At 33.2% G+C, this 14,324-nt stretch overlaps 1 protein-coding gene across 1 annotated transcript; it reads right to left on the minus strand.

The window, feature by feature from the left end:
- Positions 1-7,972: 7,972 nt before the first annotated feature.
- Positions 7,973-10,784, minus strand: LOC138312575 (cytochrome P450 4B1-like). Its single transcript, XM_069253388.1, has 3 exons — positions 10,692-10,784; positions 10,236-10,301; positions 7,973-9,863 (listed from the first exon to the last, which is right to left on the minus strand). The coding sequence occupies exons 1-3, from the start codon at positions 10,775-10,777 to the stop codon at positions 9,758-9,760; spliced, it is 258 nt and encodes an 85-aa protein (XP_069109489.1). The 5' UTR covers positions 10,778-10,784; the 3' UTR covers positions 7,973-9,757.
- Between the last annotated feature and the right edge of the window lie 3,540 nt (positions 10,785-14,324).

The raw sequence follows: 14,324 nt of genomic DNA on the forward strand, positions 1-14,324 counted from the left end.
TTCGTATAAATGGATCTATGTCAAACAAATAAATGGATATGTATTGTATTTATTTTCATAAGTGATTTTTTTCACTTTAGTGTTCAGTAATCCGGATACAAGTAAAACTTATTTTCTTATTGATAATATAATAAAAATCTGAAAGTAATTGTTGGTTTTTCCCCCCCATTTTTAAAATTTAATTACCACTGGTAAATTTGCTTAACTTTAATATTTAATTTCCAATTAATTACATTGTTACGGTAATGGAACCCATCTCCTGACGTTTGTTTTCTGGTAATAATGCCTAACGTTACAGCTGTATCTTTCAACCAATCATACCGCCATCATCATTGCTTATTCTGGGTTTCTTAGCCCACCATCATCAGATGGTCGGGCGTAATTCAAATTCGCCTTCTCGTACGTGGTCCGTCTCCGTCCGTCCGTCCTTCCGTCCGTCCCGTCCGTTTAACAATTCTTCGTTACCGCTAATTCTCAGAAAGTGCTGAAGAGGATCCTTGCTCAAAATTTCATATGTAGCATCACCCTAAGCGAACTCTAGTTGTGCCCATATGTGCAATTTTGGGACCGCAATCGGTTAAAACAGATGGCCGACAGGCGGCCATCTTGGATTTTGATAGTTTAAAGTTTGTTACCGCTATTTCTCAAAAAGTGCTGAAGGGATCTTTCTCAAATTTTATGTACAGGTTTCCCTAGGACTCTAGTTTATGCATATTGCAATTTTTGGGAATGATCGGTCAAAAAGATGGCCGACAGGCAGCCATCTTGGATTTTGATTAGTTAAAGTTTGTTACCGCTATTTCTCAAAAAGTAATGCAGGGATCTTTCTCAAATATCATATATAGGTTTCCCCTAGGGCCCTAGTTGTGCATATTGCATTTTGGGACCGATCGGTCAACAAGATGGCCGACAGGCGGCCATCTTGGATTTTGATAGTTAAAGTTTGTTACCGCTATTTCTCAGAAAGTACTGAAGGGATCTTTCTCAACATTTTCATATGTAGGTTCACCTAGGACCCTTGGTTGTGGCATATTGCATTTTGGGGACCGATCGGTCAACAAGATGGCCGACAGGTGGCCATCTTGGATTTTGTTAGTTAAAGTTTGTTACCGCTATTTCTCAAAAAGTGCTGAAGCGGATCTTTCTCAAATTTCATATACAGGTTCCCCTAGGACCATAGTTGTGCATGTTACCATTTTGGGGACCGATCGGTGAACAAGATGGCCGACAGGTGGCCATCTTGGATTTTGACAGTTAAAGTTTTGTTATTACCGCTATTACTCAAAAAGTACTGAAAGGGATCTTTCTCAATTTCATTTGAAGGTTCCCCAAGGGCCCTAGTTGTGCATATTGCATTTTGGAAACCGATCGGTCAACATGATGGCTTGGATTTTGATAGTTAAAGTTTTGTTACCGCTATTTCTCAAAAAGTAACTGAAGGTATCGTTTACAAATTTACATATGTAGGTTCCACCCGAAGGAACCTGTGTTGGTGCATATCTGTATTTGCGGACCACGATCGGTACTAACAAAGAGATGGCGGATCCGAGCGGCCCAGTATTGAGGATTTTAGATTGTTAAGAGTTTGTTAGCCGCCTATTTCTCAGTATGTAATGAAAGGATTCTTCTCAATTTTTATGTGTTAGGTTCCACTTGTAACTCACATATGTTGTGCATTGTACCTCCTTTTGGACTGGATGCATAGAATGCCTTTCAGGGACCTGATTCGGTAAACAGAGATGGCGCGAACCGTGCGCGCCATCTTAGATTTCATTGTTGTTGAGGTTTGTGACTCAATATTTTCTTAGAAAGTTCTATAAGCGATTCTGTCTCAAAGTTTATATGTCATGTGTTTGAAAAGATAGTTTGAAAGGTCATGGAAAAGATCCCTCCTTTCCATTGTCAGACATAGATCTTTCTTTTTTTTGGTGGGCGCCATAGATCCCTCTGGGATCTCTTGTGTTTTTTAAATCTTGTTTTACTTATAAAGTATTTGTAGTTGAAATTTCAATTATGTTTACATTTTTCTATTCGGTTGTTGTGGACGTCCGTGGATATGTCAATGTTTGTGTGTAAAATAGGTTGCAGTTGTGGGCTATGTGTTTGAATAATGTTGGGCATGACAGCACGACCAAATGGTCTGGCTAAAATCAGGCATTTACATTCAATATATAAATATGAATATATATGAGATTAGTTTTCACACAATTATCATATGAAACAAATGAATTAATGCGGAACACTATAGAAGAAACATCTATTTTGCCTACAGTTTTCGACAAGTTGCCCGTATTCGTTATTGACATGGCTATCAATCAAAATATACTGCCTTATGATACTCTTCGATACGTGGTGCCCTAGAGTGCTCTGTGATTTTAGAGTTATTCGAGGGAAAACTCCGATCGTAAACATCAAAACTTAGTTAACTTTTAACTGACACAATACGTATAATCAGATATACGTTCATACGCTAAAGCAAACCAACACGCTAAAAATTGTATTGATTAGCTTTAAGTAAAGAACTTTGTCTTGTTTGCAGCTCTACCATTCCTAAAATTTTGACTACGATCATAATCAATCGTGTTGCATCTGTTACGTAATTATTCTAAGAATTAATATTTCACACAGCTCTAAGTCCAACGAATGTCTGGTCGCGGAGGGAGGAGCGTGAAGAAGGCGTTAGTCTTGTTTTTCGAGAGACTACTATTTATATCTGTCGGAGTCAATTCCAAACTATCATATTAGTGTCCCAACTGTACACTTAAATTATTCCATCCATCGTGTATATGTATGTATAATTTCAATTGTCTATGGTTTTGATATTATTCGGGGTTTTATTTTTTTCTATAACCATACAGAGTATTATGTTAAAATGAATAAAAAAAAATCAAACATTAATTTTCTTCTCGGAGTTTGAGCTTCTTATTTAAGTTTAAAGGGGACAATATAATTCAGTTCATAAGTGTACGCGCATCAAAATTTGTTCAAGTTCGTGTTGGAATTATATTAGTTGGTTTTTATTGTGGATATGCCAGAAAAGCCCACTGAAAATATGTCGAATGTCGATTGTTGTTAAAGAAATTTTTTTGTCTGAAAATACTCAGATCGCTCTTAAAGTATGTTTTACGTTATTAGATGCATGTTCTTGTCTAAATATAATTTAATCAACTCCAGCAGTGGTTGATGTATTGATGATACAATTTTGGTTTTTTCAACGGTATAAATCAAAATACTTAACAAAGTCATGGAATTTGGTCTTTATTTCCTTGTTGTATGTTTTCACAAGAGGAACATTGAAGAACCATACATTTATGTCATATTTTGATTTGTGGTTGTGTAAAAGATTTAGCCTCACTGAATTGTCCCTTTAGATAAAAATATGATAATGATTTTTTATGCGTCCTGAAAAGAATTCCATGACCTATTGTCATTATATGGAGATAAGAGTACTAATCGCGCTGATGGCCCAAAAAAAAAAATAAATGTTGTATTTAAATATGTATTTTTGTGTTACCACTTTTATATATACAAGGGATAAAAACAACAGTTATTGGTCAAACTTGATGAGTTTTTGGGAGTATGCTCTGTCGGCAGTTGATATCTCACTTGATCAAAAGTTATATCGTAAATCCAAACTTCACAAAGTAAGGGTGTACTACTACAGAATAATCGGATGAACAGTAGCCACCAATTAATACACAGTTTGATAACAATGTAATTAAATTTATTATTGTAACTCATGGATTGTAAAAAATCAGATTTTTGGTGATTTGACAAAGATAAAAAAAAATGAAAATAACCTGAGATGGAATATATCATTATATATAATGGTTACTTGCAGTTATAAAACAAATACTAAATCAATTATACATGTTTCATGTAGCACCAATGTCATGTACTGCATCTGTATCTAAATTAGTTTAATCAAAGTCGTATAAAACTCTATACTATAATTCACAAACATTATAGTTATTAAAAACGTTCTCGACTAATCAACTAAATTAAGTGTACATGTATAATTTACCATATACAAATGTAAAATTAAGTCATGCAATGACATAGTGGCAGATTAAAAACTAGTTATTTTACTTTTAAACTGTGTCTTTGGTTTGTTGGATCGTTATTACACAGTAATGTTTATCAAAAACTAACAGTATTCAAACTGGAACATGACCTTAGCTTTGAAACATGCAATTTCAAGATAGCATTAGCTTTAAGGTTCAACTGTAAGGTTCTCAAAATACGAAAAAAATATAAATTCACAACACAATTGTAAAGATCACAGAGAATATTTACAATATTCTAAAATCACTAGAAATTTAAGAACAGTTAACAAAATTTTTATAGCTGCTGAAAATAATGGTAATTTATAACATATATAAACGTCATTATCTAAGTCAGTTTACACACTTAGATAAGTTCAATATTATCTCTATATAAATAGGCACAAGTTTTGAAATTATCTATAAAATTACATGTAGATTATTTGACATCACCTGCACTTACATTTAAATGTATTACGGAGTTGTACATATGAGAATAAATAAATCCATACGCATAATTTTATTTTGATGTACTCCAGTTAAGTTTTTGTTTTGCTTAGATTTTCTCTTTTTTCTTGTTTATATTTATCACATAATTTACATGATATTTCATTTCTTATAACTTATTAGATATATAATAGTGTATGGTTTTAGAAAAGAGACTCTGATGTATGAATGTGATTATATTTTGTGATTTTTTATATTGCATGAAATTGTGTGTTGCAAACTAGAACGTGCAATAAATTCACAAGGCCCCCCCCCCCCCCAAACCACAATACTGTCTTGGGTGTGGACTAGAAGTCAATATGACAGGTAATGGTCACACAACTTGATAATATTCCATTGCCCAGATAAACATGCCAGTAATCCATAATCTAAATATCTAGAAGATAGCTTATGGATACAATTACTATTTACCTTTCGAGTAGTGGGTAAAAAATAGGCGAGGCGTAAAAAATAATTACAGACAGTGTGGTCAAAAAGTGTGTGTCAAAATAATAAGGGCTCAAAAAGGAATCAAGACATCCATTCGAAGTATGTTTTAACATTAAAATATATAGGAAACACAAGGACGAACGCAGCACCCCTTCACTTTATCTTTATTAGGTATTTATATTCTTTTATTTTAGATTATGTCTATCTTTACACTTGATAGATCTATGTGTGCCTTGTTAAAGACAGATTGCCGCCAAGAAAATTTGTACCATATTACTTACGCTTTTATTCTCACGCTGTTGGTATTATGTTTATGATATTACTTCTGTAACTTGATCATATTCATAATAAAACAGTTAACCTATGGTTTTTATTTCCACTCAATCAACTATTAGTGACAATGATAATTCTATAGCCTTAAATTGAACAGTAACAGTTGATACATTTTCTTCATACATGTATTTATAAGAAAGAAATTAGATTTAAATTAAAGAATTACATACAAATTTCATGCTACTAGAGAGAGAAAATTTCAGTATAGGAACTCACAGATCTCTGCTAAACTTTCTCATTCTAATGCTTATTTCATATCTATTTATTGGTTTTCCAGCGTATTTTTATATTGTTCAACTATTTCGACAGATTCCTTAAATCATAATATTTTATCAGTAATAATCAGGGGTGTACGAACATACAAATATACTATCATGATAATAAATTTAAACTTATCAGTTGAATACAAAAGGTCTTGGTGAATACTATACGTTGTACCCGTACTTTTAAGCTGCTTCATGTTGTGATTTTCGCTGGCAAGAAAATTGTGAGTTATTTATGACTGTGTATGTTACTATTTAATGTGTTATACAATGTACACTATGTATATACATATATTTGTGTGATTATGCACTGTGACTCACACTTTAAAGCTACTGTGGTTTCGTTTGCTGAAATTGAAACACCTGAAATAAAGCACATGTATGATATTCACATCTATAGTTACTCCTGAGACTTTCAATGTGAAACACAACAAAATTTAACATTATGATGCTTAAGGCAGTAGAAGAGTCAAATACATCCTCGCGTCTGAAATCATTTATGTTTTATAATGCCACAAAGTACATGTACTGTAGAGGTGTGGAAGATCTCACTTCTATGTTGTCTCTCTGTGCTGGCGGCATGAAGAGATCCTTCCGTAGTTAGTATAGCTTTACATTTTCCTTTGGACTACACTACATTTAATGTCTGATGGGTAGAATGGAACCTCCATGTTAGGTGTTATAAATTTCTCCCTAAGTTGGGCTAACTACACTTAAGATCTGTTAGGTAGAAGCGACCTCCAGGTTAGATACGTATTATCATTTTTCCCTAAGTGTGGGGCTAACTACATTTTAAGTCTGATGGTTAGAAGTGTACACCTCACTAGCTTAGATATGTATACATTTTCCCTAAGTTGTGCTAACTTCAATTATGTCTGATAGTAGAAGGACGTACTCAGTTTAGATATATATACATTTTCCCTAAGTTGGCTAACTACCTGACACTTAAGTCTGATAGTTAAGAAGGACCTCCAGTATAGGTATTTACATTTTCCTTTGGCTAACTACATTTATGTCTGATGGTATGAAGGACCTCCAGTTTTAGGTATATACATTTTCCCTAAGTTGGCTAACTACAACTTAAGTCTGATAGTAGAAGGACCTCCAGTTAGGTATATACATTTTCCCTAAGTTGCTAACTAACACTTAAGTCTGATGGTAGAAGGGACCTCCAGTTAGATATATACATTTTCCCTAAGTTGGCTAACTACATTTAAGTCTATGATGGTAGAAGGACCTCCAGTTTGGTATATACATTTTTCCCTAAGTTGCTAACTACACTTAAAGTCTGTGGTAGAAGGACCTCCCAGTTAGGGTATATACATTTTCCCTAAGTTGGCTAACTACCATTTAAGTCTGATGGTAGAAGGACCTTCAGTTTTACACATTTTCAATTTGCCTACTTACTTTAAGTCTGACAGGCAGAAGGACCTTCAGTTTTACACATTTTCATTTGCCTACTACTTTAAGTCTGATGGTAGAAGGACCTTCAGTTTTACACATTTTCATTTGCCTACTACTTTAAGTCTGACGGCAGAAGAACCTCCAGTATTTATGCCTATTTTTCTTGGCTAACTACTTATATTAAAAGCGTATCCATAATGATATATTTTTTGCATAATTTTAAACATAACATGAATGGTCTAATATGACCAGTTTTTCATGTACATTACATGTATATGTTTTTAATATGGCTTTTGAAAGCATGAAAATAAGCAGTTTTAATTGTTCTTTCAAAAATCAGACATTCAAAACCGATAGGGGATTTCCATTTACTGTTATAAGTTCAAATATATCTTTTTTTTCTTCTTAAAATCGTACCCAGTAGACCATGCATATGGAAATTACTGAACTTGTATAACATTATCAAAGTTATCTCCCTGTATTTAACTATTAGGAGTATAAAATAAAAACCTACTAGACACATACAGAGGTATCTGTTCGTCGTAAAAATATTGGAGTTGCCATTCTCTCTAGCATATATTTCTGATTTGATAACAATTCCAAACTAAAACCAATAATATCAATATAATGGGTACTGGACAGGTAAATGTTTCAAATTAATGTTAATATATTTACAGCAATATATTTATCATTGCATTGATATGAAACATGTTATGAATACGTATGACTAGCCATTTTGAGTCATAGAACACAAACAGAAGTAACTATTTAACAATTACTGTAAATAGTATTTCTCTTGACCACAAAAATTACCTTTAACCTTATAAAACCTTAAATTAAAACAAAAAACAGTGTTGCATTACAGTGTTCTCCCTCAAGGATTTTTTTCCTACTCCTAAGAACCGACTGACCCTAAAATTTACTGCATGGTCCTGACTGAAAGTTACTGGTCCTTACAAAATTACAATTCATCCTTGCAGTTTATATAATTAAATAGCAAAGTAATAGTTTTACTAACAAAAGATAGAATCTATCTGCATATCCAAATTAGTATCGTAGGCTCTCAACAAAGTTGACTGAAAACCAGAATATTACAAAAATTTGTTTTGTACAATTTGAACTTCAAGCCTTCTACAATTCTACTGCCATTTTTGTTTTGTATATCTTCTATCTGAACCAAAAGTTGCCGGTCAAAGGATCAGCTACATGGTAAAACTTGTCTTTCCGACTATAAAGTTAGGGGTCGCGGGCAGACAGACAGGCGTTAATTTCCAACACTGTGCGTGTACTAATCATGTAATACATACATGTATATCATATATAAAATAAATGAAAACAAAAAAAATGTGTGATAACCTTAAAGATGCTCCACCGCCGTCAGAGCATAAATGATATTCATCATTCGAACAACAATTTGTGTTTAATCGTGTATATATATGCCTAATTAACACAAAAAAAAAAAAAAATAAAAAAATGATTTATTTCGCCTTTGGTGCATGCGCAATCAGTAATTCATTCATATAGAATATAGTGCCACGGAATTTTTTCGGGGTGCAATTTATTATTTTTCATATTTTTAACTTGAAGTAAAATTAGAAGCTCAAACTTTTCAATGGTGGTAATGGTGTAAAGAAAGTAACTTTTGTAACAGAAGAAGAATACTAAATCGTCTGCTCCTGATTTTGATAGTGAAAAAATATCATTTGTCAGCGATGGAGCATCTTTAAAGCTTATTGATTTCAAAAAAACTGCACACAATTTAATTGTTAATTGCTTTTAAATCATTAATAACAAGTTTTCTATTACTAAATCACCAATAAACAAAACAATATTAAATACAAAATATCAATATATTGAGACCAACACATTTGACAAAATTTACAACAAAAAATGAAATTAATAATGGTAACATTACTGGCTTACATTTTGATTGATTGCATTGATTTACAACATTACACAATGTACCAGTATTAATTTACTTTGTAAAATATTACTACACAATGTACCATTATTAATTTACTTTGTAAAATATTACTGGTACCAACATTGATTTACAACATTACACAATGTAAAATATTACTGGTACCAACATTGATTTAAAACATTATACCTGTACTAACTGAGGGTTTCTATTTACGTAACAGGATGATGTTGTTTGCCAGGGGTACAGAACATATGTATGCTGGTCCACAAGGCTTCAACAGTTTCAACCAAAATTGTTATTTTTTCCTTTATGAATACTGCAGATTATGTGTTCATCATATTAAGATAAAATAAGTTGCTGAATAACAGGGTACATTGGTTTGCCTTATACTTATATTAAATCATTTTGTCAAAATTAAAAGTTGCAATTTGCACGTGATTATAAATATATTACTAGCAGTGCTTAAATTTCATTGCAATTGTTAATCGTAAAATTGATATTAATATAGTACTAATCTGCATGTTATTTCACACAATAATTTACTTTTCAAGCTTGAGTAACATGAATTTTCATCATAAGACAAAATAATTAATAAAAGTTCCTGAATACATTAATGTATCTTTTCTTAATCTTTATATTAATATCAAAAGTTGCAATTTGCATTTTACTGCATACATTTCATTGTTAATCGCAAATAGAACCTATCTACAGGTTATTTCACACAATATAACTTAGTGTTTCTTTTCTTACTTGAGTAACATATTTTTTATGATAAACTATTTCCCCCATTTATAGTGTACACAAACCAACTCTCCAACAAACTACACAATGACAGTAGGTAGTATAGATGTGCATCACAATTTCCTTGGCTTCGCGAAAACTTTGATACCATTTTCAGCACGCATCACAACACCAATTTTCTTTGAAACTTCATGTTTTGGGTCCAACTCAAAGGTGAATCTACAGAAATGACATTACATACTTATATCTGATATAAACATGGTGTTCTCATTTTGTAGTTATATTTTTCATTGTTTCATGATCATCAAAATACAAATGTACTGTACTCTCTTCATATTTTTTAATAATTTCATACTTAGTAACAAAGTTCCTTTAAATAACCAATCTATCATTACTATGATAGATGATGGGTCGACTAAATGTCAATCAGATTACAATCTGCTGTGATCTGGCTTCCTATGTCATGTAGGTAACCACTTTTTAGATTATTTTTTTCTTTCCTTTTTTACTTCAAAATGTTACTATAACATCAAATTTGCACTAAGTCGTTAAGACATTTTAACCGACATGAAAAGTGTTACTAATAGTTACCTTCTCAGAAGTCGAGCAAGAGTGACCTTTTGTTCGTTCATGGCAAAATGTTGACCAATGCAGTTTCTAAATTAAAATGTTAGTAAATAATTTAGGCACAGTCGATAATTAACTATAGGTAGGAATTCACAAATGATCATTTAATATGTTACTATGACAGTAACTGCATATGTTTTAAGTTTCAAATACAAAATTAATTATTAATTTCATTACAATAATTTTAATTTAAAAATACATTAAATGGTATTAAATAATGCTTTTATAAAGTCTATTAACTTGATTATCTCCCCCTAGTTTGACAATGCAATCAATTTCAATCACTGTTCTTAGACCAATGGGAAAAAAAGTATATTGTTCTGAGACTGTCATCAAGAGTTTAGTGAGCATGAAATACAGTGACTGTTGTGAATTAATATTTAAATGACTATGATCAATATGTAAAAGTAAAATATTTACCGAGGCCCAGCTGAGAATGGCACAAATGCATAAGAATCCCGACCGACAGAATTCTCTGGAAGGAAGCGTTCAGGCCGGAATTCCATCGGATCGTCCCACAACGTATGGGTTATTGGTGGAGGTTATAGATCTGAATAGCTACAGAAGTTCCAACTGGAACATGATATCCCTCTACCTCAAACGGCTTGGTGGTGTTTCGTTGTATAAAGGAGACGGGTGAATGTAATCGCAGACCTTCCTTTATACACAAAGTCAGGTTTTCAAGGCTTTCCTAAGTGTCACTCCCTGAAAAAGACGGACATGCCTATAATTTTAAATTTGACAATTTGAGGATTCTTCTGTTTTGCTTTGGGTATTTTTACAGTAGAAACTATATTAACAAGAGGCCCATGGGCCTTAACGGTAACACTCATGATTTCAGATAACAGAATGAAACAGGAAGACATGCATATGAAACACTATTTTAATTGGCCCATCAGGCCCTTGAAGTCAGAGTCAGTGATTTTATAAATTTGACTTTTTAATCTATGAAGATTTGAATGTGAATTCAGAGAAAAGATTTTTTGAAATGTTATCCATTTTGACCCCTTTTGGCCCCGCCCCTCTGGTCCCTGGGGGTCGGCCAAGACCAATATGGATATGATGTTTAAAATGCTATCTCAGGCTAATAATTCTAACCCAGATTGACTAATTTCCTATGAAAAAATAGGCAAATAATGTTCATAAATGTGTTTTTTCCTTTATAAACTATAGTAAATTTGACCCCCTCCCCAGGGGAAAATCTGAGGACCCCAGGGTCATATAATTCACAATTTTTGTAAAGGACTTTAAAGACCTTTCCATCTATGCAGAAGTATTTGATTCAACCAGTTCCAGTATTTCAGAAGAAGATTTGTTAAAGTTTTAGCCTATTTGACCCGTTTTGGCCCCATCCCTAAGGCCCCTGGGGATCAGGTACATGGAAAAATTTGTTGATAAGATTCAATGGCCATCACATAGGGATAATTTCTGACAACAATTGACTAATTTCCTATTTTAATGACTAAATAATGTTCATAAATGTGTTTTTCCTATATAAACTAAAGTAAACTTAACCCCCTTCCCCCAGGGGGAAACATGAGATACCCCAAGGTCAAATAATTCACAATTTTCATAAAACACCTTAAGACCTGTCCATCTTATGAAGAGTATTAGATTCTACCATTTCCAGTATTTAAGAAGAAGATTTTTAAAGTTTGAGCCTATTTGCCCCTTTTGGCCCCACCCGCCCCTCTGCCCCGAGGGGGTTGACCAGGACAATAAAGATATATGATAATAAAATGTTATCTCAGGCTAATAATTCTAAACATAGTTTCACACATTTTTCTATGAAAATTGATCAAAATATGCTCATAAATGTGTTTTCCCCTATATGTAAACTATAGTAAACTTTTGACCCCCTCCCCAGGGGGAAACGTGAGACCACCAGGGTCATATAATTCACAAATTTTAATAAAACACCTTAAGACCTGTCCATCTATGAAGGAGTATGTGATTCTATCTACCATTTCCAGTATTTAAGTGAGAAGATTTTTAAAGTTTGAGCCTATTTGACCCCTTTTGACCCCGCCCCTAAGGCCCCTGGGGGTCATCAGTGGTTGGAAAAATGGTTAATAGGATTCAAATATAGCCATCTCATACTGATAATTCTGACAGATATTTGACTCATTTCCTATTACAAATGATCAAATAATACTCAAAAATGTGTTTTCCCTATATAAACTATAGTAAACTTAACCCCCTCCCCAGGGGGAAACCTGAGACCCCAGGGTCATATAATTCACAATTTTTTGTAAAGGACCTTAGGGACCTTTCTATTTATGAAGAGTATTTAATTCCATCACATCTGTGAGTGGAGAAGAAGATTTTTGAAATTTTAGTCAATTTTACCCTGTTTTGGCCCCTCCCATAGCTCCCTGGGGGGTGAGGATCATATAATTCACAATTTTGATTGGCCTTATGCCTTAGAAGGTTTGTGCAAAATTTCATTGAAATTGCTTCAGCAGTTTTGGAGAAGATAGTTGAAAATGTAAATTGTTTACGGACATACGACGGGAGACGACGGACAACGCACGACGCATGACGACGGACAAAAGGCGATGTAGAATAAGGTTCACTGTGAGACTTTCGTCTCAGGTGACCTAAAAAATTGGACAGAGATTGACATTTTGCACCTCTATTTGAAACCTACATACATGTGAAATATAGGAATATAAACCAATTGCTTCATTCACTTGATGAATACGATGAAGATTTTTACACTAAGGATTACTATGAAACACACAACAAGTAATGGTTTTCTAGGTTTTACAGTGTTTCCAATCATGTTGTATTTTGGTTTAATAAGGGAAAATAATAGAATGAATTAAGATGACAAAGTTTTACATATGCATGCATAATCATATTTAATTTATTTTTAATTCATCAAATTATTTAGATATTTCAGAAAACTATTTACTCATTATTCAATATAAATCATCATTATTGTATCTTCCGGATCTAATGACACCGTACCATTCTATGAAGTCCAAGTCCCGCCCCTCTAGAATACCGTCCACTTCGGCCTGGATCTTTTTCTGCCACTGAGGATGCTCAGCCAGAGAGTAAAGGGTCCAACACATGGCACTTGTCGTAGTATCATGACCTACAAACACAGGAATTAATTTATTATTTTCACTGTGGGTGAAACGCATTTGAAATCACAATGGTATATATATTGATGTTAAAGCATATTGATCAGATTCAAGGTGAATTTATAAGTCATAATTAAGGTTTGTTCGAGTAATTATTAACATAACTAGAATCAATATGTATTACATGGATAACAAGGACATAGTCATTCAGATCCTCCGCCAATGGAGATATCAAAGCTGAAGTGAGTTTTGATTGTGGAGACTTATGTGTATGAAAAAAACAGGAAAAAGGAAGTTGAGCTAAAGAAAGAATGGAGTATAATTCAAGTAGAGCGGGGCTGCAATTGTTGAATCAGGTATACAGCCTTGACATTTAAATCAGACTATATACACAAAGATGGGTGGAGTTTTGCAAAGTAACATTTACCATTTACCATGATATTTTCAGCAATGTTTCCATGGTAACGGAAAAAGTGCAAAAAATGAAAACCTAAAAATAGCAAAAGGTACTACTAGACCATAAAAAGAATGTGTCTATGAAGTTTCGTGGAAATATCTCTGCTGGTTTTAGATTTATGCTCCGGAAATTGAACCTGCTACAAAAATATGATATTTTCAGCAATGTTTCTATAGTTACAGAAAAAAGCACAAGAAAGTGTAAAACCTAAAATAGCAAAAATCACTAACTATACCATAAAGAACCAATGAGTCTATGGAAGTTTCATGAAAAATATCTCTGCGGGTTTTTAGAGTTGTGCTCCGTGAAACGATCCTTACACAAAAATCTGCCATTTAACAGCAATGTTTCCATGGTTACAGAAAAAAGTACAAAAAGTTGAAAACTTAAAATAGCAAAAGGCACTATCTAGACCATAATACTAATTGTGCCTATGGAGTTCCGTGCATATATCTCAACCGGTTTTCCAGTTATGCGTGCAGGAAACGAACTGGTACAAAAATA

The sequence above is a fragment of the Argopecten irradians genome, unplaced genomic scaffold, assembly GCF_041381155.1.
Source record: "Argopecten irradians isolate NY unplaced genomic scaffold, Ai_NY scaffold_0376, whole genome shotgun sequence".
In the NCBI taxonomy this organism is placed as follows: Eukaryota; Metazoa; Mollusca; class Bivalvia; order Pectinida; family Pectinidae; genus Argopecten; species Argopecten irradians.

Coding starts and splice junctions, on each gene's coding strand:
- LOC138312575 (XM_069253388.1), bottom strand. CDS start 10,777: ATGGAATTCCGGCCTGAACGCTTCCTTCCAGAGAATTCTGTCGGTCGG. Junction 10,302..10,691: donor CCATTCTCAGCTGGGCCTCG/GTAAATATTTTA, acceptor ATTTTAATTTAG/AAACTGCATTGGTCAACATT. Junction 9,864..10,235: donor CTTGCTCGACTTCTGAGAAG/GTAACTATTAGT, acceptor TCATTTCTGTAG/ATTCACCTTTGAGTTGGACC.